Here is a 25804-nt window from a genome sequence, read left to right as displayed (position 1 = left end):
ATTGACAAAAATACAAGGATATTTAAGAAAAATACATGAACAAATAGAAATAAAGATCATATTTATGGCAGAAAAGAATCTAAACAAACCAGTTCTCCCCATATTAATCTATAAATGTATTTCTAGTTGAAATCCCCAAAGAATTTTTTTTTATGGACTGAGTCAAAGTGATTGTAAAATTCATATGCAAACGTAAAGATCCAGGGATAACCAAAACAGAGAGGAAAATAAAAAGTTATTATATGAGGACTTACTTATTAAAACAATATGTTATTGATACAGTTTTAGTGAAACAGATTAAAAATCAGGAGGGGAAAAAAAGCATTTCTAATAATTGGGGATAAGTGGGGGAGGGATCGTGGAAAATTTGACTAAAAATATAAAATGTTATCAATCCTTCATATAAACAGAAGTAAATTCCTGATGTTTTGAAAATCTAAGGGTTTCAGGAACAAATGGAAGGGGACTTTGAAGTAGGAAAAGGCTGTCTACCAGGGGCCTGAAGTCAGACCACCGCGTCCCGGCACAAGATAGCATTTCTTCTTCTTCTTCTTTCTTCTCCTTCTCCTTCTCCTTCTCCTTCTCCTTCTCCTTCTCCTTCTTCTTTTTTTAACATTTATTCATTTTTGAGAGACAGAGAGAGGCAGAACGTGAGCGGGGCAAGGGCAGATAGAGAGGGAGACACAGAATCCAAAGCAGGCTCCAGGCTCCAAGCTGTCAGCATGGAGCCCGACACAGGGCTCGAACTCACAAACCTCGAGATCATGACCTGAGCCAAAGTCGGACGCTTAACCAACTGAACCACCCAGGCGCCCCAGCATGTCTTCAATTCTTAATGTCTCACGTTATACAGATTTGCAACAACAACATCTAAACAAACAAATAAAAAAAAAAAAAAAACTGTGGGAAATTTACCCAGGATTGATGATATTGCTGTATCTGGGGCGGAAGAGGAAGAAGGATCTTTGTTGGCAAATAAAAGGAACTTGAGCTTTTACTTGTAATCTCCCTTCTTCTATGTGAAAAGTCTGAAGAGGAAGTGGTGAGTGTTGGCAGTGTTCCTTCTAGATAGGAGGTGAGTGACTGACCTGGCCACACCCTCCATACCCTTCCTGATTCCTACATCTCCCCCCACCTCCACAAAAAGACCCTTCATGAAGACAGATATCATATGTTAAACAGATAAAGAAAAAACTGGGTAAGTCTATTTTCTTTTTCCCACAAATGCACAGCAGGTGTTTGAGTATTTCTATGAGGCATTTGGGAATGAATAATATAAATTCATTTATTAAAGAATTAAGTGCATTATAATTGATAAAGTCATGTACAAAATAACATTTTGCCAACTCTTAATGACTTAGGAACCGATGGTCTGGATTTTTAGATTATCTCTCTTGCAGATGTCTTTTTGATTTGTACTATCCATCAAAGAGTTTAAATCTTGATAATCATTTTAATAAACTGTTAAGGGAGAAAATTAAAACTAATAAGTAAATATTTGGTTTTTAATTGGATTCATTTACACCTTCGATCCTTACTTCAGAAGCAAGTTTCACTTCGTTCCCAGTTTTGTGTCTCTAATTGAGGACAGATAATGTCTCTGATCGTTTTTGAACTTTTAACCAGAATTTATAAAATGCATATCAAATGAGACAGAGGGGGGGGGGGGATGAGGGAATGAGATTTTACTTAGGATTTTCAAGTGAGGTTCAATACATCATACGGTCAGATGTTTTCTTGGGGAAATTAATTACCAATTTATCAGAATAACGGTGAAAAAGCATTTAATATCTAGACATTTTTTTCTTACTCCACTTGCCTATCACTTAGCTTACCATTTAGACTGCTACTTCACTTATTTCATCCCCAAAAAGACGGGGGGGGGGGTATTTCAAATTCTCTATTCCTTAAGTGTTACGGGGAAGATGTGTGTGATTTGGCAAAAAGATACTTTTAAGTTTACTTATTTTGAGAGAGTGAGCACACAAGCAGGGGAGGGGCAGAGAGAGAAAGAGAGAATCCCAAATAGGCTCCAAGCTGTCAGCCCAGAGCCCCACACGGGGCTCCAACTCATGAACCATGACATCATGACCTGAGCCGAAACCAGCTGTCAGATGCTCAGCCGACTGAGCCACCCAGGCGCCCCACCAGCAAAAAGATTTAAGTTATTTTTAATATCCCTTTGCTTTGTGATGGTCACCAAGCCCTGCCCTACCCCACACTGTTGACAATCACTACAGATTGTCCAATCAGCGACATGGGTAGTTCCCAAGGAGAAGAAGGCACTTAAATCTGGAGTCAGGAGATAATCGTACAAGTTCTCTCCCTACTTGGGAGGATGATGGAGCACAGATATTCTGAAAAATCCCGTTCCTCCTTTTCAAGAAAATCTTTCCTCCTCATCTGGCTCAGGAAGGAGTAAAACACAGCCCACTTAAAGCCTCCAGCTGGAGGGAATGATGGCAAGCCCTCAGCTAACACAGAGGCGACGCATCTGTGGGTAGCATTTGGCAGGGTAATGATGCTGTTGCACCCTTTTGAGATATTCAAGTCACAGTGATGGACCACTCTCATCCCCAGGGACGCTCCCAATGGCTGCCACCTTGGAGAAGACGAAACAGCAAACTTGTAGCTCAAAGACTTAACCTGCCCAAACTGGCCTCGTTTCTTGGCAAAAGATAAAACAAAAGGTACTTTCTTAAGAACGTGTATAAATGTTATGACCACATTGCATAGCCTTTTAAAAGTCTTTTTAAAAAGTCAGAGGTTGCACCTGACATTTCAAAGAAAAAAGAAGAGCCTTCTGGTTAAATAATTTAAGAACAATATAATCACACACACACACACACACGCATGCACACACACGTACACACACACACACACACACGATTTGGATTAAGGTCTATGCATCCTGTGGAACCCAAGAAGCAGGTATATAAGTAATGACAAATCCCCCTCAAGAAGGCAAACAAACAGCCTGGATACAGGATTTGACACAGTCATAAGGCGGTAGATAAAGTAGAGATGATCTGTGCAAACAGTCCAGGTATGAACCGTAATCCAAAAGATATTTTTAATGGCTGCTGGAAGTACAGCACAAAGATGCTGTCTCCTTAGCACCATCAGGCCCCCCAGCGCATTATAAACCACCTTTCTGACTTCCTGGCCCTGACAGACGAGATCCTTGCCCCATACTCAGTTATAGCTAAAAATCTAACCTACCAAATATAATCTCACAGACTAGGTCAACATGCTTACTGCCCTATTAGTGTTTGAAAAATCGTTATTCATCTACTAGAAGGTATGTCAGGGTATGTTGTTAAAAATCACAGAGGATGGGGCACCTGGGTGGCGCAGTCGGTTAAGCATCAGACTTCGGTCAGGTCACGATCTCGAGGTCCGTGAGTTCGAGCCCCGCGTCAGGCTCTGGGCTGATGGCTCAGAGCCTGGAGCCTGTTTCCGATTCTGTGTCTCCCTCTCTCTCTGCCCCTCCCCCGTTCATGCTCTGTCTCTCTCTGTCCCAAAAATAAATAAACGTTGAAAAAAAATTAAAAAAAAAATCACAGAGGTTTTCTGAAACTGTTGATGATAATTTTTTAATTAAAAAACATCTCAGCCACAAAATCATTACCAAAAATACTTTGACTTAGAAATCCTCAAGAACTATCAGGACACCATCAACCACACTGACAGTATAAGTTCAGAAATATTAAATTCATTAATAAACAAATTGAAAGAGCGTTACAGCCCAGGTACATGGATTTTGTTCGGGTGGGTTTGGTCTATTCATCCCCAGAAATTACGTGAGGGACTCTATGTGCAAGTCTGTGTTTATGCCCTTCACCGGATTCTCAAACTAAACTCTGACCTAACAAAAGACACTATAACATTTCGTAAGTACATTAAGCCCTACATGATTGCCTCAAGGAGAGAGAAATGGGTGATCACAACAAACTTGCCTACATAATCCAATATAAACGGGAAAAATATTACTTTCTACTTAAAATCCTTGGAACTCCCACAAACGTGTGCCTATGTGCAAGTAAATATTCAAAATGATTAGTATATGAACTGAATTCACAGCAGAATAAAACTGAGGAGACTTCCCAGATCAACGTAAGCCACATATCCGGCTGACCCGGTTAATCCGCTGTATTTTCATTTCGGAGCACCAAGGTCGAGATAGGCCCCCTCCCCCGTTCAGCGAGACAGTCTTCAGACCAAATACACATTACCCAAAATGCTGACACGGGTTCCTTTTGTAACCCAGCCTGCAGAGCTCTCCAAAGCTATGCTTCCATTTTCCCTCCAGGAAATATTTGTTCTCTCTAATGAAGAGAAGAGAGCAAGTCTCATCTAAGGAAGGAGGGCAATTTTTCTGAGGTCTGAACATTAACTTGCTTCTTCCAATCCTACCACGAAGTCTCCACGTTCATTTGGACACTCACAGCCTTCCCAGGGGTGTCAGATGCTGGGCAGGAGTGGGTTCACCTGCCTCGGTGACAGCCCCTGAAATTTATGTCCCCCGGGACGTGTTTCTGTTTTCTCGTTTCAGCGAGTGAGTCATCGGCTGTGGCACGCGGGCTGACACCGCCGTCCCCCGCCAAGACCCCAGCCAGACTGCTGGTTGCCATTTGGTGACTATGCCGATGGGAATCTTTCTGGATGTCTAGGATGTTCCCTGCTAACTTGCAAAATGAGTTTTCTTTATTATCAGAATATATGCATTCGGAAGCAGGGCCAAATACAGAAAACATCCTGCTGATGATTTCAGGAACCAAATCACTGAATTGATATGTGAATTAAAAGAAAAAGAAAAAGAAAAAAAAAACAAGAAAAGAACTGAAGAAAACTTCAACTCCTCTCTAAAACGGTCTGGCTCTCTTCCTCACTGGTGTATCTGTTTAACACTTCTGTCTGTTATTTATTTTAAACAATTTTTAACGTTTATTCATTTTTGAGAGAGAGAGAGAGAGACAGACTGTGAGTGGGGGCGGGGCAGAGAGAGAGAGAGAGAGAGAGAGAGAGAGAGAATCCAAAGCAGGTTCCAGGCTCTAAGCTGTCAGCACAGAGCCCAATGTGGGGCTTGAATTCATGAACCATGAGATCATGACCTGAGCCAAAGTCAGATGCTCAACCGACTGAGCCACCCAGGTGGCCCTTCTGTCTGTTATTTTAACCCCACACTACAGTTTTCCTGGATAGGAGAGGCAGCATTGAAGAGTGAGAAATTTCACACGTGATATCTTTTCAACAGCCTTCTTTTCTCTTTCCATAATCAATCTTAGTCTGCGGATCGAAGGACAGAGACTCTAGACATTTGCTGGGGTGGTGACCCCCTACCTCCCGTGAAAGACAGCGTCACTTTCATATTGAAAACCTGGAGCCTTCATTCCAATTTGACCTCATTCTCCCACCTGTCTCCAGGTGCTCAGAGGGCCCCCCACCCCTGAGAGCACCAGCTCTCTGCTCAAGTCACAGCCAGAACATAGTCCAGGCACTGCCTACTCACCTGTCCACAGCTAGGAGCTGGCATCCCACCATGCGAGTTTTTCTTCAAGGACCCCCTAACTGAGTGGGAAATATCACGGTTTCTAGCCCACGTAGACCTCATCTGTGCAATAATCAAGGACCACACACTGCGCTCTGGACTAGTCGGGCAAGCGAGTCATGGGCGTGTCCAAACAGAAAGGACAGAATATGGAAACTGATCAGGGCACATCCATTGTCATTGCTTACTGCAAAGACAATGGAGCAAACAGAAAACGTCCCTCCCATCCGGGAGTGTACTTGAACAGTGACATCCCTATTTCTAGGGAGCAACACAGTTCCCCTACTTGTCACTCCCCAAAACAAACAAGGTCACCAAATCCAAATTCGGTGGAAGAGACTGGACCGCATCTCAGGTTTTCAACATGCCGCCCATCTGCATTTCTTCAGAACCTTCCCTCTCCACAGACAGACTGCCATAAACCAGGAACATTCTTTCCAGCCATACCCGCCACGATTTTACAGTCGCAGCCACTCCCGCCACATCAGGTGCCACGCGGACAACTTTGTGTGCGTCCTCTCATTATCCTCAGGTAACCCCGGGCACCAACTGAGGTTCTTGGAGGAACCAGGGGGAACGGGTGTGGATACATGAGGACTCAGGATGAAAATGAGGAAGATGAACTGTCAGTTTTGGTGTCTGAAGACACTTTTGGGGAACTCATCCAAAGTTTCTATAAGTCACTGAAGCCGAATGTAATTAATCATAAAGTTTTTAAATGTTTATGTTTAGCTCAACTAAAATATTGTAAGAACGTAATACAGTGTAAGCATATTTAAGAAACCAAAGGCTCAGTACAAACCCCCAAATCTCCATATGTATGCTTGAAACTCAAGTTTATTTACCGCATATATTTGCATGCCAAATTGCGCTGCCCAAAAAATGTGGATTTCAGAACAGGCAGACAGAAATGAATGAGTGCACAAAGGAATGAAGGGATGAACAAATAAGTAAGTTCATAAATAAATGAAGCATATGGTTGATCTCACTCTACCTCGCTGGTCTCTTAACCTCCGTATGCTAACCTTCTATAACGTTCAGTCTATTTATTCTTAGGGTGTGTTTAATGGTGAAACAGAAAATGCTGCACAGGTTCGACTTCTCAGGTGTCCTCAGGAATGTAAACCATTGTACTCAGAACACATGAAGAACGTGAGTGAAATTTGGGGAACATTTGGGGGACTCTCCCAAGGTTCCCACAACCCCTCTGAGGTTCAAGAACCTCCTGGCCCGTGGGGGTCTCTGCAGGGGTCAAGTTTGCACCAGAACTCTGGGGAAGGTGTCACTTTAGGGAAAAGTGATCATTTACAAAAAAAAAATTTTTTTAATGTTTATTTCTTTTTGACAGAGAGAGAGAGAGAGAGAGAGAGAGCAGGGGAGGGGCAGGGAGAGAAGGAGACACAGAATCCGAAGAGACAGGCTCTGAGCTGTCAGCACAAAGCCCAACACAGGGCTTGAACTCACAGACTGTGACATCGTGACCTGAGCTCAACTGACTGAGCCACCCAGGCGCCCCGAAAAGTGATCATTTTAAATGTAACATTGCCAATTCAACCGCCGGGATGGAAGTGTTGCACTGTGAGACGGGTCCAAGTTTAGGAGTGGCAAAAATTATTTTTTATTATTTTATTTTATTTTATTTTATTTTATTTTATTATTTTTTTTTAAATTATGCTATTCATGATACTTTTGTTAGGCTCTCCGACATTTATCTCATTTTAGAATCACACGCATGATATCCTTTAGAAAAAGTTCATTGCAGTTCAGAGCATGTATTTGGTTTACAAGTTATAAAAAGTGAATAATGAAAATGCTTGTGACTTCTCAAGGCGCTGTCCCATTCCCAAGCCCTCCTCTACCTTCGACCCAGAGAAACCCAAGATGCACACCTGGGGAAGTGTGGGGGCTAGATCGTCTGTGCTGTGAGCCTGCCCTGAGGGGGCTGCCCCAGCACGGGTGGCATGTGGGCGATGAAGGAAGGAAGAAATGCCCTTCTCACACCCTGAGGACTACAGGAGGAAACCTGTGAGGAACCAGGAAAAGGTCGACCATGACCATTGTCCAGCTATAGGAAAGTACATCTCCCATGGGAGCCCTTCCCTTCCTAGAAGGCCGTCAGCTATCACACAGAGAGGACTCCCACCTTGGGACACTTTTAATTCCTGTCTCAACACTGGATATTTGGGGACACAAAGAGTTCACAGAACAGTGATTGGGGGGCAGAGCAGCCTTGGGACCTACCTCTGTGTTCCCCAGGGTCAGAAACATTGTCCTCAGACCACACTCTTTAAGGGAAGGTGAGGCATAAGAACACATGTTTTCATTACACCACAAATAACACTTATTTACTAGAGTGGTTACACCAAGACACGTAGTAATACCACAGATTTCAAGAGCTGTGGACAAGTCTACTTATGTTGACACACTAGAAGAAACATTTTCTTGTGGCCAACATAGTGTGGTCCATCATGCTGCCTTTTCCGATCAGAGATACATTTAATGTCTCCCTAGTATCTTTTTCAAAAGGTTTGTAATTTTATTAAGTAAAAGAACAACAAATACTTAAAAGCAAGACTTTCTCTTGTGACTGTTACACTAAAAATAGGCAACCAATATTGCGAAATGGAGAAGGATTTCTACAATTATGAGGGAAAATAAATCATGGAAGTAGGGAGGTATTAAGGAAATGTATCCAGAATCCTCTCTATGTCACAAACTTTGTTCATAAGATGATGTTCTGGAACACAGCGGGTGGGGCCCGGAAAGAAACCTACTTAGAGCTACAGGAAGACTCGTGGACAGAAATATAGGAGACGACAGTCCCCAAGTGTTTGCACATCACATCTGCTATCACAAGGCAGACAGGGGATTGAGTCCACTTGGGAAGTGGGGAATCTTCAAGCTGCCGGATACTGCTGTTTCCCAGTCAGGTAAGCTACCTCCGTGGGGAAAAGAGACCCTGGAAATCATCTTAAAGACTCCTGAGAAGAGTAAGCAGACCTCAACGTTGGTCTGACTGCAGTGAACAAAGTGTCCGAGGGAAGACTTCTCTTTGGGGAGAAGGGCTATTTCCCCAGGAAGGACCTGGACAATACAGCTTCGGATTTGCTGAGAAAAAACTGGCCAGTGGAGAACGGACTAGAAGGCCAGTGTTTCCAGTATTCTTGGTGGTGGCCAATTGTCTACACACGAAGTTATCGGAATTCACATATGGATGCCCACGTGGTTTCAACATGGAATTTGTCTATGGCTCCATCAGTCACTAGATGTCAGCTGACAACATGCAGTAGAGTCGAGGCCAAGTAATACTAGAAAAGTCACATACAAGGTAACTACTTTATCAGTGTTTCTATAGAAACTATTCTATATTACTTTAAAATCACACTTTCATTGTTGAAGATTGTCAACTCAATGTGAACAAGCAGCAAGTTATGAGTAAACTGTAAGGGCCTCCTGCATATCTAGTGACCACACCTTGAGGCCTGCAGGAGCGCAGGCCCGTCACACCGTAAGACAGATGGGTTCAGCTGTATCCTTTGGGAAATCCAAGGAAAAGCGACCCAGCTCACTCAGCACAGGAGTCCCAAAGCCTATGTGCCTTCTGGCATCAGATCGGCCTTCGGTCTTTCAAGCCGATCAGCTCCTAAATGAGCACTCACATCTTGTTAAGTAGAGATGCTTCCTCCTGGTCCTGGGGTTTCCTCTCACGGGGGGACGTTCCACCGGCTGTAAGTCTCCTGGGCTCTGCGGGAGCACCATCCCCCACCGCGACGTGAAGGAGGAGGCCCTGGCAGGAGGCTGGGGCTCTCCTCCTGGGGTCCCTGCTGGTCTGCTCCCAGCGCTACCTCTGAAAGGCCAACCGGAACCACCGGGCAAGCCAGGCCTCGGGAAGGCAGAGGTCAGAAGCAGCTTGCTCACTGTTGGCAGGCATCTCTTGGCTCTGTTGTCTCCTTCACAGACTCCGTGTCTTGGCTCTTAATGCCCTACTCAACTGTCTTACTTCTTGGTTGAGGATCAGACATGAAGGTGAGTGCTATTATATCCTAATGCCCTCCAAAGACCATGAAAGCACTGAGTGAAGAGCTGACATTCTGACAGATTGACAGGCTATAGGACTCCCTTCACTCTACAGGTCAAAGTTATAGTTTAGAAAAAGAAATGTCTTGGAAAGTGGATTAAACACCGACACTCTGATCTGTGTAGGCATTCTCAAAGGCAGGTGCATCGGAAGGGGGGATAAAGAAGCTGGCCGGCCACGCATCACAACTTTCCAGAGCTGACGTTGCTTCCACAATAACATGTTGTTCTTGCCTATTTCACGGGATTTCTTCTTTTTCCTTTTTTTAAGTGTGTATTTATTTTTGAGAGAGAGACTGCGCGAGCAGGGGAGGGGTTGGGGGAGGGCGTTGACAGAGGATCCAAAGCAGGCTCTGTGCTGACAACAGAGAGCCCAATGTGGGGCTCAAACTCGTGAACCGTGAGATCATGATCTGAGCCAAAGTCAAGCGCTTAACTGACTGAGCCACCCAAGCACCCCAACAGGATTTCTGCTGAAGCTAATTGATACATATGCACCTTGTGAACACAAAAGTTTTAAACTGACAGAGGTATTATATTATTACACCATATGTCATACTATACATCATATATAATATATACATCATGTAATAACATATATAATACATTATGTATATCGTCTTTGTTGCTATTTTTATCATTATTCCTTTTTGCCTACTTGAACCAAATCATTTTCAACTAATCCCAATAAATAAAGCTTTAGCGTGTTTCAGTTTCTGGAGTGCCCTGACCACAGAGCATGACCCCTGGACGAAAGCTGCCCCAGCCGGGTGGGTCCCTGGTGCGGGTAGCCTACGAAGACATGAATACCATAGCACCCTGCAGGTGGGGAGGGGTCTTCGATGTAATCTTATTGGCGAGATACTAGCCAAGCAGGTACTGCAAAGGCTGCTGTTCATCCTAATTAATCATCAGCATCTCCCACATCATACCCCAGGATTTCAACTTAGAAGCGGCGCTATTTTGAATCTGGGTAGAGAAAGTAATTTTTTTGCTGTTCTGCTGTAATCCAGGAAATGGGTCCAGCATTCCAAGAACAAAAATGTCATCTGCTTCAATTCTGCTTGACTTCTCTTAATAACTTGTTACAGTACATCTTATTTACAGGGATTCTTTCTTGCAGAATTCACCAAAGAAAAAAAAAATGTGGTGTGAAAGATACTCCCCTTCAGCATGAAGGGCACTCACCAACTTTAACCATGGGATACACATTTCTTATATAATGTTTCTGACATGATTACACATATCCAAAAAGTGGGGGATTCATAAATAATTGAAACCTAAGTTTATCCCAGTGTTGAGACCTCTCTGAGACTTAGGAAATGGGTCTGTAAATCTACAAATCCTTAAGCTTTGCATGAATTTCAATGAGTTAGAAACACTGCAAACATAACCTTTCTTTGTAGTGTTTTGAGATTTAAATTTAGGTTTGGGTGACCCAGGGGAGAAATGAGAGGGAAAAAAATGGCGAAATTTGACTCATCTGAGAATAGTATGTCTTCTAAGTTAAACTTGTAATACATTAAATCACTTCTAATTTCCCACTAATCCCTGTCTTCATTTGCTTAGTAAAGAATTTTAAAAGATAGCACTAAGACCACAAATTTACATATTGACACAGCAGCAATATTCCCACTGAAAGGGAAATATTATGCTTTCCAAGGTTCGTGTGTATATATTTTTCTGTGTGTGTGTATGTAGTCAAACATCAAGACTACGTATAAGTTTTTCCGATTATATACATTTAAGGCTCTGTTAGATTTAAATGTCAAATGGAAATTTTCTAGAAGTTTCTTTGTGCGGCCGGATTGATAATATTAATTTTTTCAATGTCAATTTCAGCAGCGTTGCCAATAATTTTATACAAGATTAATTTGCAAGACTTAGCATATTAGTATCATGCTGTGAATAATCTCCATATTTAAAGGAAAATTACAAATGAACTGATAATAAATAATTAAAAACCAAGAATCCTCACCATACCAAACTCTAAGGTAGAGCCGCTAAAATACAGATAACAACCCCCACCCTGCACTCCCACACTGTGCTGTGCACGTGCGGATCAGCGTGCGGTGGGATTTCTAAGTGTACATTTTAACGAGGACTTCGGTACCCCTTTGTCCGTGACTCTTCTGAGAGGTCCATGTTTCTTTAAGAAGCATCCATTAATGCATGTTGGTTCTAGTGTTTTCCAAGAAACCGCTAAAGGCAGCAATTTTTAGGAAACTGGTGGAGAACTCTATATGGGCAACAAAGACATTCCCAAGGGGTTTCATTCAAAGATGAGCACACGTGTGAATTCTGCTTTCAATGCTGCTCAAAGTCATTGTTAGTGACAAGAATATTAACCAAGTATGCCATGGATGACTATAATTTTTAGACCATAAATAGTTCTGAAAAGCTACCGCTTACGGGCGAGTAAGGCTATGAGTCAAAATGATAACCAGAGAGACCTTTCGTCAAATAATCCACAAAGTGAAGAAAACAGGAAGCATCACTAACCTGAAACACATCATCTAACTGGTCCTAAGACAGACAGGAACTCCTCAACAAATGTAAGTGCTTTATATATTCCTTAACAGTATTCTTGCCAGATTTATCTTTTTTTTTTTTTTTACATTTCTCGTGCTCAAAAGGCCATAATATACCTTCAGTCCAGAGAGAATGCATTTGTATCTCCATGCATGAGATAGGATTTGATTAATTCATCAACGGGTGCCAGTCCGGGGAGAGGGTTTAAAGCTCTAAGAAAGAGTCAATAAAACCCTTTAGGTAAAGTCACTTGTTCAAACGAAATGTTTTAATGATAGTGTAACTTGGGTGCCATGCTGGGTTACAAAGCATCTGTAAGAGGGGAGCCTTTTAAGTCGGCTCAGGACTAAGAGTGCAGACATGTGTCCGTCCATCCTACCTGCTGTGCTCCTCTTGGCTCTGGAGGCAACAGTTCATGGTATTCACCAAAAAGCTAAACAAACGACCGAACAGGGATTTGGCCAAGAGATCTCGGTAAAATTCAGCCATCTGTACTGTGTGTCGTCGAATGATGGTGTCTCCTAGGACAGCAGAAGGGAGAGGAGAGAGAAGAACGAGGTTCCCCTCATTTAGAAGCAAACAGCACCGTGCACGTCACATAGCCTCACACACCAAAAGATGTTCAAAACACGTGATACCTCTTATAAATGAGGTCTCTCAAAACGTTTCCCCAAACGAGTGCCATGTACGTTGCAATCTTACGTGCTACAAACACTGAGCACAGCTTCCGACCCCCATGCAGGCTGTGTAATTTCCTTTCTGTTAGGGAACCAAGGGTTGGCAGGGCCCCTCTTAACAAGCATTCTGATAACAGCTCACTGGTTTGACTATGAATCCTCCCCAAGGCATCTGGAAACCTGGCCATCGGGGAAATCAGTCCTATTTTAAATATTTTCAAAGACATGGTCCAGCTAACCAAAATGTGAGTGTGGAGTTTGGGAACAAGTTTGGGCCTTCGGGCAGAAATGTTTATGTCATTCTCTAAGACATGGGTATCCAAATCTTGAGTGATAAGGCTTTTAGAAGAGAGTAGACTAGAGAAGAAACCAAGAAAAAAAGGAATCAGTGAGGAAGATGTGGGGCTGAGCCTATGATAGCTTCTGTGCTGGAGCGCAGAGAGGAGCAGGGGGTCCAGCATTCAGACAGTGTGGCCGTGGCCAGCCTGGCTAACTTGTGCCACTAGGCTGATTAGGGAGTTAAGTAATAGGACGAGGGCTGTGTGAAATGACAGCCGAGCGTTTGATCGGTGGAGATGCAGACTCAGGAGGAGAGCTGCTTCTGAGATAGGCTGAGATAAAAGAAAATAAAGGGGGGGGGGGCACCTGGGTGGCTCAGTTGGTTAAGCGTCCGACTTCGGCTCAGGTCATGATCTCACAGTTGGTGAGTTCAAGCCCCGCATCAGGCTCAGCGTTCGGTGCAGAGCCTGCTTGTGCTTCTCTCTCTCTCCCCTTCTCTCTGCCCCTGCCCTACTCACGCTCTCTCTTTCCCTCAAAAATAAATATACTTTCAAAAAATTTACAAAAGAAAAAAAAAGAAACAGAACAGCAGGTAAGGAAGACTCAAGGACCTACAGGTTCAAGGCCACCAAGATCAACAAACTAAGTGGCTACGAGAGCAGGTGTGCCCTTGCTGATATCATAGAATTAAGGTCCCTGGAGTCAACATGATGGAGGGTGCTGGAAGGTGAGTAAGGACAGGAGGACAGTGTAAGCAGAAAAACCTGCCCGTAGTAAATTCTAGATACTAATGGTGAGTTCAAGTTTTCTTTAAAAAGTCACGAGAAATGATGAATTTGGAGAAGTTCAAGAAACTTAATGTAATTGGATGCAAGGGCTGGTACAAAATGGCTCAGAATACAGCCTAAGTTTGGTGGGCCCGAATCATAAAGGGCCTCCTGGGCCAACCCAAAGAGATGAGGTTCGCTCTGGAAGGCCTGGGAGCATCTTTGAAGGGCTGATGTCTATGGATGAAAATCCTACTTGCAGAACACGATTCAGAAAGACTATTCCTGAAGCAGTGTGGAAGGAAGCCAAATGAGACGAGGCCGGACAAAAGATGAGAGACAATGCCATTCGGTGATCAAGGGAAGGAATGATATACTGAGGCAGCGGTGATAGAAATAAAGAGAAGCCAACGAGAATGGGAGGGATTTGTGGAGTAGAGCCGGCTTGTGTCTGGTCTAGTCGGTGGAGGAGGAGAAGGAAGAGGTAACTGAGTGGACAATGGGCAGATCCATACAGTTCCGGAACACGGGGGGAGCTCTCTGAAGACAAGGCACAACTGATAAGCCACCTACCTAAATACCTCCAAGGTAGGTCCAAGAGGAGAAGCAGGTAAAGACACTGGTGATTAGAGGAAAAAAAAGACCAGCTGGAGGGTGAGTCCTTAAACTTTTAATATGAGGAAGGGGGGGAAGGTGCTGATGTATGGGGAATAACCAAAGGGCATATAGGAAGACCACTGTGTTTGCCCACTGCATAGACACGCGTACGGCACGGAGATTCCCCGTGTCCACACGCGACACGTAGGCGCGACAGCACTGGGTGCTAATCCCCAACAGGCCGTTTACTAGTGATTTGAGGTGCAAAGCTATTCATCCTCTTTGGATCTCAGTTTTCTCATCTGTTAAAGAAGGAAATGGCGAGGCCCCCTTGGCAGCCATTTGTGAGGATTTTAAAAGTCTGGCATTTACGGCCCGTGGCACATTTCCCATCAGTTTGTAAGTGTCCCATAAACGGGAGCGATGATTAGGACTTAAAACGTAGAGGGTATCGTGGCATGACATACACAAATGGTTCGGACGACTCAACTGAATAGATCCTCTTGGGCTGAAGACTGGATTTGTCTAAAATGACTGACCGGCGAGAAAAGGTGACTGTTTCAACAGAATGGTCTCTCAAGGGCTTCACGAGCTTACAAGGCAGAGTCATAACTGCGTGAACGGATGAGTTCATAAGGCTTCCCGCGTTTGGCATTCAGTCCGTGGGGGCAGTCACCGGAGGTGGGGAAAGGCAAGGCGGCAGTGGCTTTCCGTGCCTCCAAGATGGCCACAAACTGGACGGAATGAACGATCAGAGGAGGGTACAGCTTACCTTTAAAATACTGGATATCCGTTGTTAAAGCAGATACCAATTCATCAGGTGACACTTGCAACAAACCAGCCACTGAAATGAAAGCAGCGTTGAAAAGAATCAAGTTAGAACGTGTATATTTTTGATGGCAAGAACACCGTACTTTCGGGCCATCGTTGATAAGTTTTACATATGAGGAACTGTGGGTATTAAAGAAAACTGAACGGCCACTTTAATTATCAAAGTAAATGAGAACAATCGCTTGGAGTTATCAAAACATTACTGAGTTGGTTGGGCTCCTGTATTAAATCACGACAGGTTTTTTTTTTTTTTCCCTCCTCGCCCTCACAGATGGCCCTGAATTGTTCTCCCAGTCCCTGGTTACATTACTTTGATATAAGGTGAAGATATGATGTTCACTGACAATCTGTGGTTTTAAGGTATTTTGAAAAAATCTGGGAGTGACTAACAAGGCTACTTCAAAGGGGAGAGAGAGGTTTTTGGCAAGACCTCTGAAGGGAAGTAATTATATTGTTTAAAATGTGTGGTTAATAACATGCCCCCAAAATACACTGGGCGGCAGGGTGGGGGTGGAAAATATTCAGAACGACATAAATAAACCCCAGGATGCACCTAAAAATCAGCTCTGTAAACATGGTGGGAAGCCTGAGAACATAATGTGCCCACTGCTCTTCATTCCCAAAACCATTGAAAAGAAAGAACAAAGTGGATACAGCTCTTTTATGATTTTTTTTTATTATTATTTTTTTTTTCCTGCTCTATTCTACTCCCGAAGAAAGCCTTCTTCCCCCTGCTTTTCTGTACTGTGTCTCCATCTACTGGCCGGTCTGCAAAACTGCACACCCACGAGGTTAGAGAGAGATGTGCTCCACTGACCTTGTTCCAGAAGCTGGAGGTCAGAGACAAATGCGGAGTTGGCCTCGGTCAGAGCAGTGAATCGAATGTCTCCAATGTGCAATATTGCTGCTAGGATCACAAACAGATTCTCTACCTCCTACGCGTTTTAGAAAAAACAGAAAGCGGAGAGAATTGCTTACAAGAAAAGATAAGACAAATCCTTGAAAAACCTAATAGGTTAAAAAAAAAAAATCAATGCTGTGAACTCTGTTAGTGGAGCTGGGATTTTTCAGATCCCGGGGGTCTGGCGAGAGAACTACCAACCTTCTGCTCAAAACCAAAACCTCACAATTCAGTGCACATTTTGTCTACATCAATGTCTCTGTTCCTTAAACAAAAAAAAAAAAAAAAAAAAAAAAAAAGGCGGGGGCGGGGGGGGGAGGAGGAAGTGACGTTCTGATATAAATCAACAGCTTCTTGACAAATCTCATAATGAAAACTGGATCACCGTGTCCTGAGTCTGGCTGGCTGGACCTCACCGGGGCGGTCAGATCGCCCACATCCTCCCAGAGCTGGACGCGGAGGCGGCTTCCTTCCAGGATGCCTGCTATATGGTGCATATCTCTCAGTTACCTCCCCTCTGAGATAAACCGAGGCTATGATGACAGAACTTTTCACTCCTGCTGGAAAATTCAGGAAGGCACAATACAAATATCTATGCCCTGATAAAAAAAAAATGCTAATTGTGTTTTTAAGGTATTTTGAAGAAAACAGAAAGAAATGGATGTTTGGCCAAAGCCACCTTTGAGCAGAAGGTAGAAGGAAGTAAGAGAACATTTGTTGAAAGACGGTATCTGAGAATGTGGAACTCTGCATAAAGAAAGAAATCAGACCTTAAATCTGGCTCGTGGACCGCCATTTCGTGGCAAGAATGAAAAATCAAGGGAAAGCTGTAGGCTAACAAATACACTTCTCTAGAAGAACAAATATTTAGTATAACGACATCAATAGTAAAGCTGGTTAGGTTCCACATTGGGCAAGTGACATAGTCTTCAAATCCTCATTTTTCTAGTCTGTAATTTCAAAATAAAGAGCCGCTTCCTGTGAAAAGTTACTAAGAATAGGTCTTATTCACTTTATAAATATACAGGTGAACATACAGCCCTGGGGACTTCCATGAATTTCCTCCAGAACTTCTGGCTTTCACCACAAAGTATAATTCTATCATCTTGAAAGTGAGAACACGGACAAGGACGGTCTCTAAGTAATTTTTCGGGTATGATACCATAGGATTGTGGCAATACTTAAAAATGGGCTTGGTAACCCACAAATTACAGATGACGGTTTCGAGTTTTATTCAGTTATGCTCGTTACAACAACATTTTACTTCTTACGCGACCTGACAACTGCTTCCTCCCTTTTCTAATAAATCCAGTAACTTCTCAGTAGCTTTTCCAGCGCCCTGTGAGGTAGGGGCTCTGCAGATGGGGACAGGAAGGCTTTGTCCTGACCTCAAGGATCTCACAGCTCAGCAGTGGAGACATAGTGCGACAGTCGGCCACACTACGGATTACCGTGTGCGGAATCTTCTGCCCTGTGAGCAGAGGCCAGGGACGCTGCCCTGTGTCTGCCTGGACCCAACACCAATCCCCCTCTGTCCCACTGGCCGGCGATGACGGTGATGACAGAGGTCGCAGGTGGAGGCACCTTAAAGGACAAGTCTGGATTCAAGGACCAGAAATACCTTTCTTCTAGCCTTACTGAACATGATCTATCCTCATAAGTGCACTAAAATGTCCCCATACCAGACATCCTAAAGGATCACAGTGAAACAATTACTTTCATGTCTTTGTTAAAAGGCACACATTTCTTTTACCAAAGAGGCTGTTAAATTCTCTCTTAGCTACCTCAGGTGGAAAGCACATTTTGGTTGCCCTGCCTTTGAGAATCAATCATGGATTTTTAAAGCCCTGTTTCCAGGCAACGGGCACTTTGGTAGAATGGTTCCTTACCCACCTGTCTATGCCAGTTTCCTATAAGGAAGCAGACATTTTAGGCACAGAAGAAGGGGAAAAAATAACCTAAAAGTACAACCGTAGCAAGTCCAAGGACAGAAACCTGCAAATAGGTTAGGACTTGCTAAAAGAAATATACACATCGTATATTTAGGAAAAAACAAACAAAAAAAAGCAACAAAAAGATACCATATGATTTATGTTGCTAGAATTCCCATCTCGGAAAGGGGCAAGGGTGAAGTGGCCAGAGCTGTTTCATTTAGGGAGAGTCCCCATTTCCTTATCCCTCCCTCTCCACCCCTTCCTAGACCTCCGTGCCCTGTGGGCTGTGTCTATGTGGACTAGGGTGAAAAAGAAAAGAAGCAAAGACCCAAAGCCATCAACTTACTGCCCTAAGAAAAAGGACATATTTAAATCTATGACTAAATCTGGGTTTGGCCACTCCAAAGTTACCCATGCAATCTTACATTCCTTGCTAGTGAGGAAGTCCCCATAATTCAAAATTACACCAAACTGAACGAGGAGGGAACAGCTACTGTGTAAGGGAAAGACAAATTTGAGGGAATTTTGAGGGCACTCCAGGCTTAGCTCGTTTCACATCTCTTGTCCAGGAGACCTGTGCTGTCCAATTCGGTAACCACTGACCACACAGGCTACTTAAATTTAAATGAATTAAAACCAAGAAAAATTAAAAATCCGTTTCCTCATTCACACTAGTCACATTTCAAATGCCCACTAGCCACACATGCACCTGCCATATATTGTGAAGCACAGATCGAGAACATTTCCATGACTACAGAAATTTCTACTGTAGAGTGGTGGTTTGAACCTTTTAAATTGTATTTTTCAGCCTCATAATACCTGCAGGTGTAACTCTTTAAGAATAAGAACAAGCTTTATGTTGCACAGAAAACTTTAATGAGAGATTAGGTTACTTTTCAAAGTGATTCTTAGTAGCAAACAGTTCCTTGCCTTTGTTTTCTTTAGAACTGGTCAATGCAAAGTTCTTTGATCTGTTTTGCTCTCAGGGTTCATCTGGCCAAAGGTCTCCTTGACCACCTTCTTGAAAACAGACGCTCCTCCTCTATTTGTCTAAACAGTACCTATGACCCTGGACCCCGCGTTCATGTCTACCTCCCCCCCGCCCCTGAGAATGTACATTCTAGGAGGCACAGACTGAGTTCTGTCCTCTGCTGAATCATGAGTATTTGCAACAATATCCGGAATATAATAGGGACTCAGTAAATGTTTTTGAATGAAAGACTTGTGTAAATTAGGACAAGGTTGGTTTTCTCAGTGAAATATTTTATGATACGACTCACCATGTTACTGAAGCCAACTACATTCAGGGCTTGTTTCAAAAGAGCAAATTTCTCCCTGTTCACAGAATGTTCTGCTGTTGATACGTCTTCTGGTAGGGACTGGTTCAAATACCTGTTAGGATAAAAAAAAAGCACACAGCCTTATAGCTTGGCTTGTGGTCAAACTCCAGTGGTTAAAAGTCACTTCCGCCATATTTGGTCTCCAGAATAATAGAAGTCACCTGGACGTTGCGTGCCCTGTGTTTACAAGGCTTTGATACATAATAGCACATGATGTTTCAGGAAGGAAAAAAAAGTTCTTGCTGTACCAGAACCTATTTACACTGTTTCACTTGGTTCTCACCTTACCTGCACCCTTCCTACCGAAAGGAGAAGGTCACAGGTGTTTTAGGCATTTCATATAGAAATCTGGTGGGTCCTATCACATGCTTTGTAATTAATACTTTTATTGAAGATTTTTAATTTCAAGTAATTTATTATTTCTTCTGGCCAATATCCTTTAATCATGCAGTGGCTGAGTAATTTGTTGATTTATTGCTCTCATGCAACAAACACATAGGGATCATTTCCCAAATACACAGCTGCTGGGGATATAGGTATAAAGGACACGTATAAAGTTAAAGGGCTCATCCCTGGACACTCAGCAACAACAAAAGCAAATGTATCCCTGTGCTCAGGAAACAGAGAATATAATATACAATATACAGTATGCAAGTAGAATAATGGAGATGAACAAGAGGTGTTTGTAAGTGTTCAGAAAAAGGACGGAACCCAGAGTGGATAAAAGTCTACAAGACAGGAAGAGGCTTCCTTTCCAAGAGCCAATACCTGAATAAGAATTTTTCAAGCAAATTCAGGACTTAAGGGTGCCCCTGGAATACTTAGCAACATGTACCAAGGTACCCAGCGTTGACTGTGCCTGTGGTGTATACAGGAGCTCAGGTATGTTGGCAAAATGGTAGCCACGGATGAGAGAAGCAGAAATTGGTGAGGTTGGAGAAGTTGTCAGAGTTTTGTCTCTCTTGCAAAAGAGCTTCCCTTAGGTCTTAGAAATGATGGGCAGTCCTAAACGTCTTAAAGAGAAGAAATGGCATGATCAGATCAGTGTTTGAAAAAGTGTTCTGATAGCCCAGGAAAGATTACCTGGAAAGGGCAAGGGTGCTGGGTGATCCAGGGAGACCAGCAGTGGTGAAGAGGAGGGGAGACAGGTGCCCTGGAGGCAGGACTGGCAGGATGAAGGGATAGACTGGAGGCAGAGGAAAGAGAAGAGAGAGGCATTAACGAGGTTTTGCAAGATTATGTCTCAGGAAACAGGGTAGAGCGTGAGCTCATTGAACCAGAGTGTTCTCAGCAAGAAGGATATGTTTTTGAGAAAGTCTTATATTTTATATTGGTCAGGTTGACTTTGAACACCTTGTTGGGATTCCAGTAGAATTCCAAAAAATAATTGGCTGGAAGGACCTGACATTCAGAAGAGACTAGAAAATAAGATCTGGAAGTCATCAACATGCAGATGACCAAACCCTTGTGACTGGATGAGCTCACCCCAAAGAAGATGCTAACATTTTCGGGATGAAGAAAGAACTGAATGTTCAGGAAGGGAGTAGGAAAATTAAAACAAGCCAGAGCCGTCCAAACAAAAGGGTAACATTTTCAAGAATGATTGATAGTGACAGAAAAGAGACCGTAGACACAAGGAAATGGGTGGTGGTGTGGGGAAAGACACAGACTGCTGTTGATGGTGGGGCTGTGAAGACTTCTCTTCCCTCAGTGCTAGCTCTGAAGCATGCAAGTGAGGGAGTCCAGCCTCCTGGGGTGGGGACTGGGAGAGTCTTCAGAAGATTTCCATGCTGAGTTGGAAGCCCACAGAAGATCCTGGATGGAAGGCTGACAGAAAGGGAGGTGTAGGGGGTCTGAAGAGCAGAAAGTTGCTGGAAGAGGGGCGCCTGGGTGGCTCAGTCAGTTGAGCATCCGACTCCGGGTTTTGGCTCTGGTCATGATCTCACGGTCATGAGATCGAGCCCCAGATTGGGCTCTACTCTGATGGAGTTGGCTTGGGGTTCTCTCTCTCCCTCTATTTCTGCCTCTGTCTCTCTCTCTCTCAACATAAATACATAAAAACATTAAAAATAAAGTTGCTAGAAGGGAAGAGGGTTTGGGACTGGAGCACGGTGGGAGGGCATGCCTTCCACCACAGAAGGGACACGGCCTCTCGATGTGCCAGCTGAGGTGACAAACACGGGTCCAAAGGCTGCTGGCGTCTCAGAGCAGCAAAGAAACCAGCGCTTTGAGGCTTCAGTGTTTCGAGGAAAGGAAGAGGTTGGGTCTAGATGACTAGGCGCCGCTGGCTGGCGGAAGCTGTAAGAATCTGAGGTATTTGCTGTGGAGACAGACATGACTGCCAAGCTGGGAGGCCCCGGAAGCCGAGTGGACGCTGTGCCGGGCCCGGAGGGAGCTGAAGCCCAGCTCACGTGGTGCACGCCCCTTCTCCAGGGATCTCCTCCGCTGTCTGACCTGGGATGGCTGGGGTGGGGCTGGGGCAGTAGCACAAAAGGTCAAGGTCAAGGTCATCAATACTAGTGAGGAATTGGGTGGGATGGTCAGTCATTTTGCCCAAAATGTGCAAAACTTTAGTGACTATAAAGGCTTGATTAAAGATAGGAAATTGCGACCGCTGTTCCCACCACAGTTTTCCATCCATCTTCCTGACGCCCTCTTTTCTCTCCCACTTACTTGTTGATCATCACAGAGGCTACTACTCCACTGTTCCACGAAAGAGACCAATGAACCTCCTTCAGAGAACTATGGGCTCCTGTTGACATTATAGAGTCAAATGTGTGAAATACCACCATTTTAAGATTCTTAAAAAATAGTCAGTTAACAAGCCCTACCTATGGGCATTTCAGTATTTCTTTAAGCCACCCCGTCCCCCACTTTTCGTGTCCTTATGGTAGAGAATTTACAGCGGCTACGACCTGCTCCGTGAAGCAGTGAGAAGAACCAGCATTTTCACTTCTGCTGAATTCTGGATGGAGGAAGCCAAGTGAAATTAATCTTAGTAGTTGCAGACTGGGCTGTTAAGAACGCAATGGTCCAGGAGAAACTCAATCAAAATCGGGTTGTAGAGGACAGTTGGCCTGATGGAGGAATGACGCTTTAAGTTCGGTTGTATGTTCCTCTGTGGCTTGAAAACTTAATGGCATGAAAATGACCAAAAGAAAACTGGAACTCAATGTCTTCTACGTGACCTCAAAATTTCTCCCACTATTCAATCATGTCCAGGATGATCTCACCAGAAATATAGTTCTTAGCTGTTTACAAAACTGTATCTTAAAATGGAAAAGTATGGGGTGGCTCAGGGCTCAGTCGGTTGAGTGTCCCACTCTTGATTTCGGCTCAGGTCATGATCTCAGGGTTCATGGGATGGAGCCCCACATAGGGCTCTGCACTCACAGCACAGAGCTTGCTTGGCATTCTCTCTACCCTTCGCACTATGCCCCTCCCCCCCACTCTCTCTCTCTCTCTCTCTCTCTCTCTCTCTCTCTCAAAATAAATAAACTTTATTCTTTTAAGTTTATTTATTTTGAAAGAGAGCTCAAGCGTGAATAGGGGAGGGGCAGAGAGAGAGGGAGAGACAGACTCTTCTGTCAGCACAGAGCCTGATACGGGGCTCAAACCCACAAACCATGGGATCATGACCTGAGCCTAAATCAAGAGTTGGACGCTCAACCGACTGAGCCACTGAGGCGCCCCTCGAAATAAATACACTTTAAAAGATTAAATAAAATAAAATGGAAATGTTACTATCAGAAAAAAAAAATTAAGGTTTATTTTTTGAAGATTAAAAGTACTCACCTTCCCTTTGACATGATTTGTTAATGAAGCCACACACAAGCAAAGAGAAATACTTGAAAAATACGTCCAGGAATACATTACAACCAAGAATCTGGAGGTTTAGAATCAACTCTTATTTGACCCTTTATGATAACATTTTTTTTAAGTTTTTGTTTATTTTGAGAGACAAAGAGAGAGGAGGTGGGGAGGGGCAGCTCCTTCACACTGTCAACACAGAGCCTGATGCGGCATGCTATGAAAGTGTCTGATTCAACTTTTTATGCTCAGACTCCAGGCACAATGTGTGTGTGCACACGCACACATCTGTTTGACACACATGTGCACATGCCTAAGCCATATTTGACTTTAATTTATGAAACGTCATGAATACATACGAAAACTCTGTAATCATGAGAACACATTTAGCTCTCAATAGGGCTGCAGATAATTCTACTAACAGTCCCGCAGAAAGGCAAATGATTAAATGAGGCCAAGTGAGAGGTTACACATCTTGAGTAACACTCTATGCTAGTTCCACTGTGCAATGGTGGGGGAAAGAAGTGAAAAGACATATTAAACAAGGGAGATGAAGGAAAACAGGAAAAGATTACCCTTATTTTTACCATGTGTTTAAATGTGGATTATTTAGTAGATAACTCCATTGTCTCTGAAGCAGGTAGGGACAAGCCGATTTAGCAGGTCAGTTATGTCCAAAAGTATGGAATTAAGTTATATGGCAGGCAAGTTGTATCCAGCCTGATTTCTGGAAATAGCAGAAATATCCCACCAAGGAACAGATTGAGGCACCAAGTTTTTCTGAAGATGCACTTCCTCAGAAAAGTCTGTCTTTACTAAATGCACTTAGGTTTCATTAACAACAAAAGGACAAAAGCACTGCGGAAATTCGGTAGTCCCATTTTGTGGAAATTTTGATAACACTGTTATCAACTATATGAAGTGATATTTTTCAATAACTTTAGATCCTTGATCATAGGTGTCGTCTGAATTGGTAACTACAAGGAGACTTGTGAACTACTGCTTCTCCGCAGACCTTGACTCTGCCACTGTCCCTATTCATTTCTTCCCCCCAAATTTCTTTTAAATGTTTGAGAGAGTGAGAGAGAGCGAGAGCACTCAAGTGAGAGGAGCGACAGAGAAAGAGGGAGAAAGAGAATCCCAAGCAGGCTCTGAGCTAATCAGCCCAGAGCCCAAAGCGAGGCTCGATTCCACACACCAGGAGATCATGACCCCAGACACAATCAAGAGCTGGGCGCTTAACCACCAGAACCACCCAGGAGCCCCCCTTCTCTCCGAATTTTAATAGCTAGTTAAGCGTGGCCAATCCTTCTCAAGGCAAATTCTAGGAAAACTAACTTTCTAGGTTCCTCATTGATGAATCATACAAAAGTCCTAATTGGTGTGAAATGTGTTACTTGATAATGTTCTATTAAACAGGACTTTAAAAGTAGGTCAGGTACCATATGTTTTCACTCTTATGTGGATCCTGAGAAACTTAACAGGAACTCATGGGGGCGGGGAAGGAAAAAAAAAGAGGTTAGAGAGGGAGAGAACCAAAGCATAAGAGACTCTTAAAAACTGAGAACAAACTGAGGGCTGATGGGGGGTGGGAGGGAGCGGAGGGTGGGTGATGGGTATTGAGGAGGGCACCTTTTGGGATGAGCACTGGGTGTTGTATGGAAACAACAATAAATTTCATATATTTAAAAAAATAAATAAAAAATAATAAAAGTAGGTCAGGACAGAGAAGCAAGCAACCCCCAGTTCTTGTCTTCACAAAGCTCAGCATCCAGACCCCAACGCCATTGCGTGCTCCATAACTTCCATGACCGATACACAATTTTACTTTCCCTTGGATAACTTTAAATCACGAAGATGTGGTATTTTTTCTCTCTCCATTAGTTTAATAGCCTCAGGAAAACAAAGTGGAAAGACAGAGGGATAGATGGCAGATTGGAGGTATATTTTTTCTCTTTTCTTTTTTTTTTGTGTGTTTCATATTCTCCAGTTTTCCAAGAATCAATGGCTGTTATGCATAACCAGGAAAAAATATCTCTATAAAACCATGAATTAAAAAAAAAGGAGCATAATTCTGTAGGGATTCATTTGGTTTGTTGTGTATATCAATAATTTGCTTCATTTTATTGCTGAGTAGTATTCCACAGTATGAATGTACCACAGTGTGCCAGACCAGTTGGTCATTTGAGGAAAATCCAGGTTGTTTCTAGTTTGGAACTATTATGAATAAAGCTGCTATGAACACTCCCATGCAGGTTTTGGGGTAAATGTAAGTCTTTGTTTTTCTGGGCTAAATGCCAACGAGTCCAAGAGCTCAGTCATAGGGTAGTTTCGTCTTTAGACTTACAGAAGAGTGTCAGCGGCATCGCTCTGACACGGAGACCGCGAATTCAAGGTGGTGGTGACGTGATCTGAATATCAAATACAAACAGTGACTGTTTGCAAACAACCCACCATGGAATTTCAAGGGCCTGTGTCCCCGCTCTGGGACCCAGTACCTCCTGTCTC

General features: G+C 43.4%; 1 protein-coding gene across 3 annotated transcripts in view; it reads right to left on the bottom strand.

Annotated features, from left to right (window-relative positions):
• The window catches only part of MYO16 (myosin XVI), a 615221-nt gene that overhangs the window by 202986 nt on the left and 386431 nt on the right, over positions 1–25804 (bottom strand). For all 3 annotated transcript variants that reach the window (XM_023253136.2, XM_045055816.1, XM_045055813.1), the window contains exons 17-20: positions 19427–19538; positions 16129–16246; positions 15253–15324; positions 12540–12681 (exon numbers count right to left, since the gene is read on the bottom strand). In XM_023253136.2, the coding sequence (XP_023108904.2) occupies positions 12540–12681; positions 15253–15324; positions 16129–16246; positions 19427–19538 (444 nt within the window). The remainder of the gene's footprint in view (positions 1–12539; positions 12682–15252; positions 15325–16128; positions 16247–19426; positions 19539–25804) is intronic.

The sequence above is a fragment of the Felis catus genome, chromosome A1 (genome assembly GCF_018350175.1).
Source record: "Felis catus isolate Fca126 chromosome A1, F.catus_Fca126_mat1.0, whole genome shotgun sequence".
Taxonomy (NCBI): domain Eukaryota; kingdom Metazoa; phylum Chordata; class Mammalia; order Carnivora; family Felidae; genus Felis; species Felis catus.
This window is presented reverse-complemented; position numbering and strand designations above follow the sequence as displayed.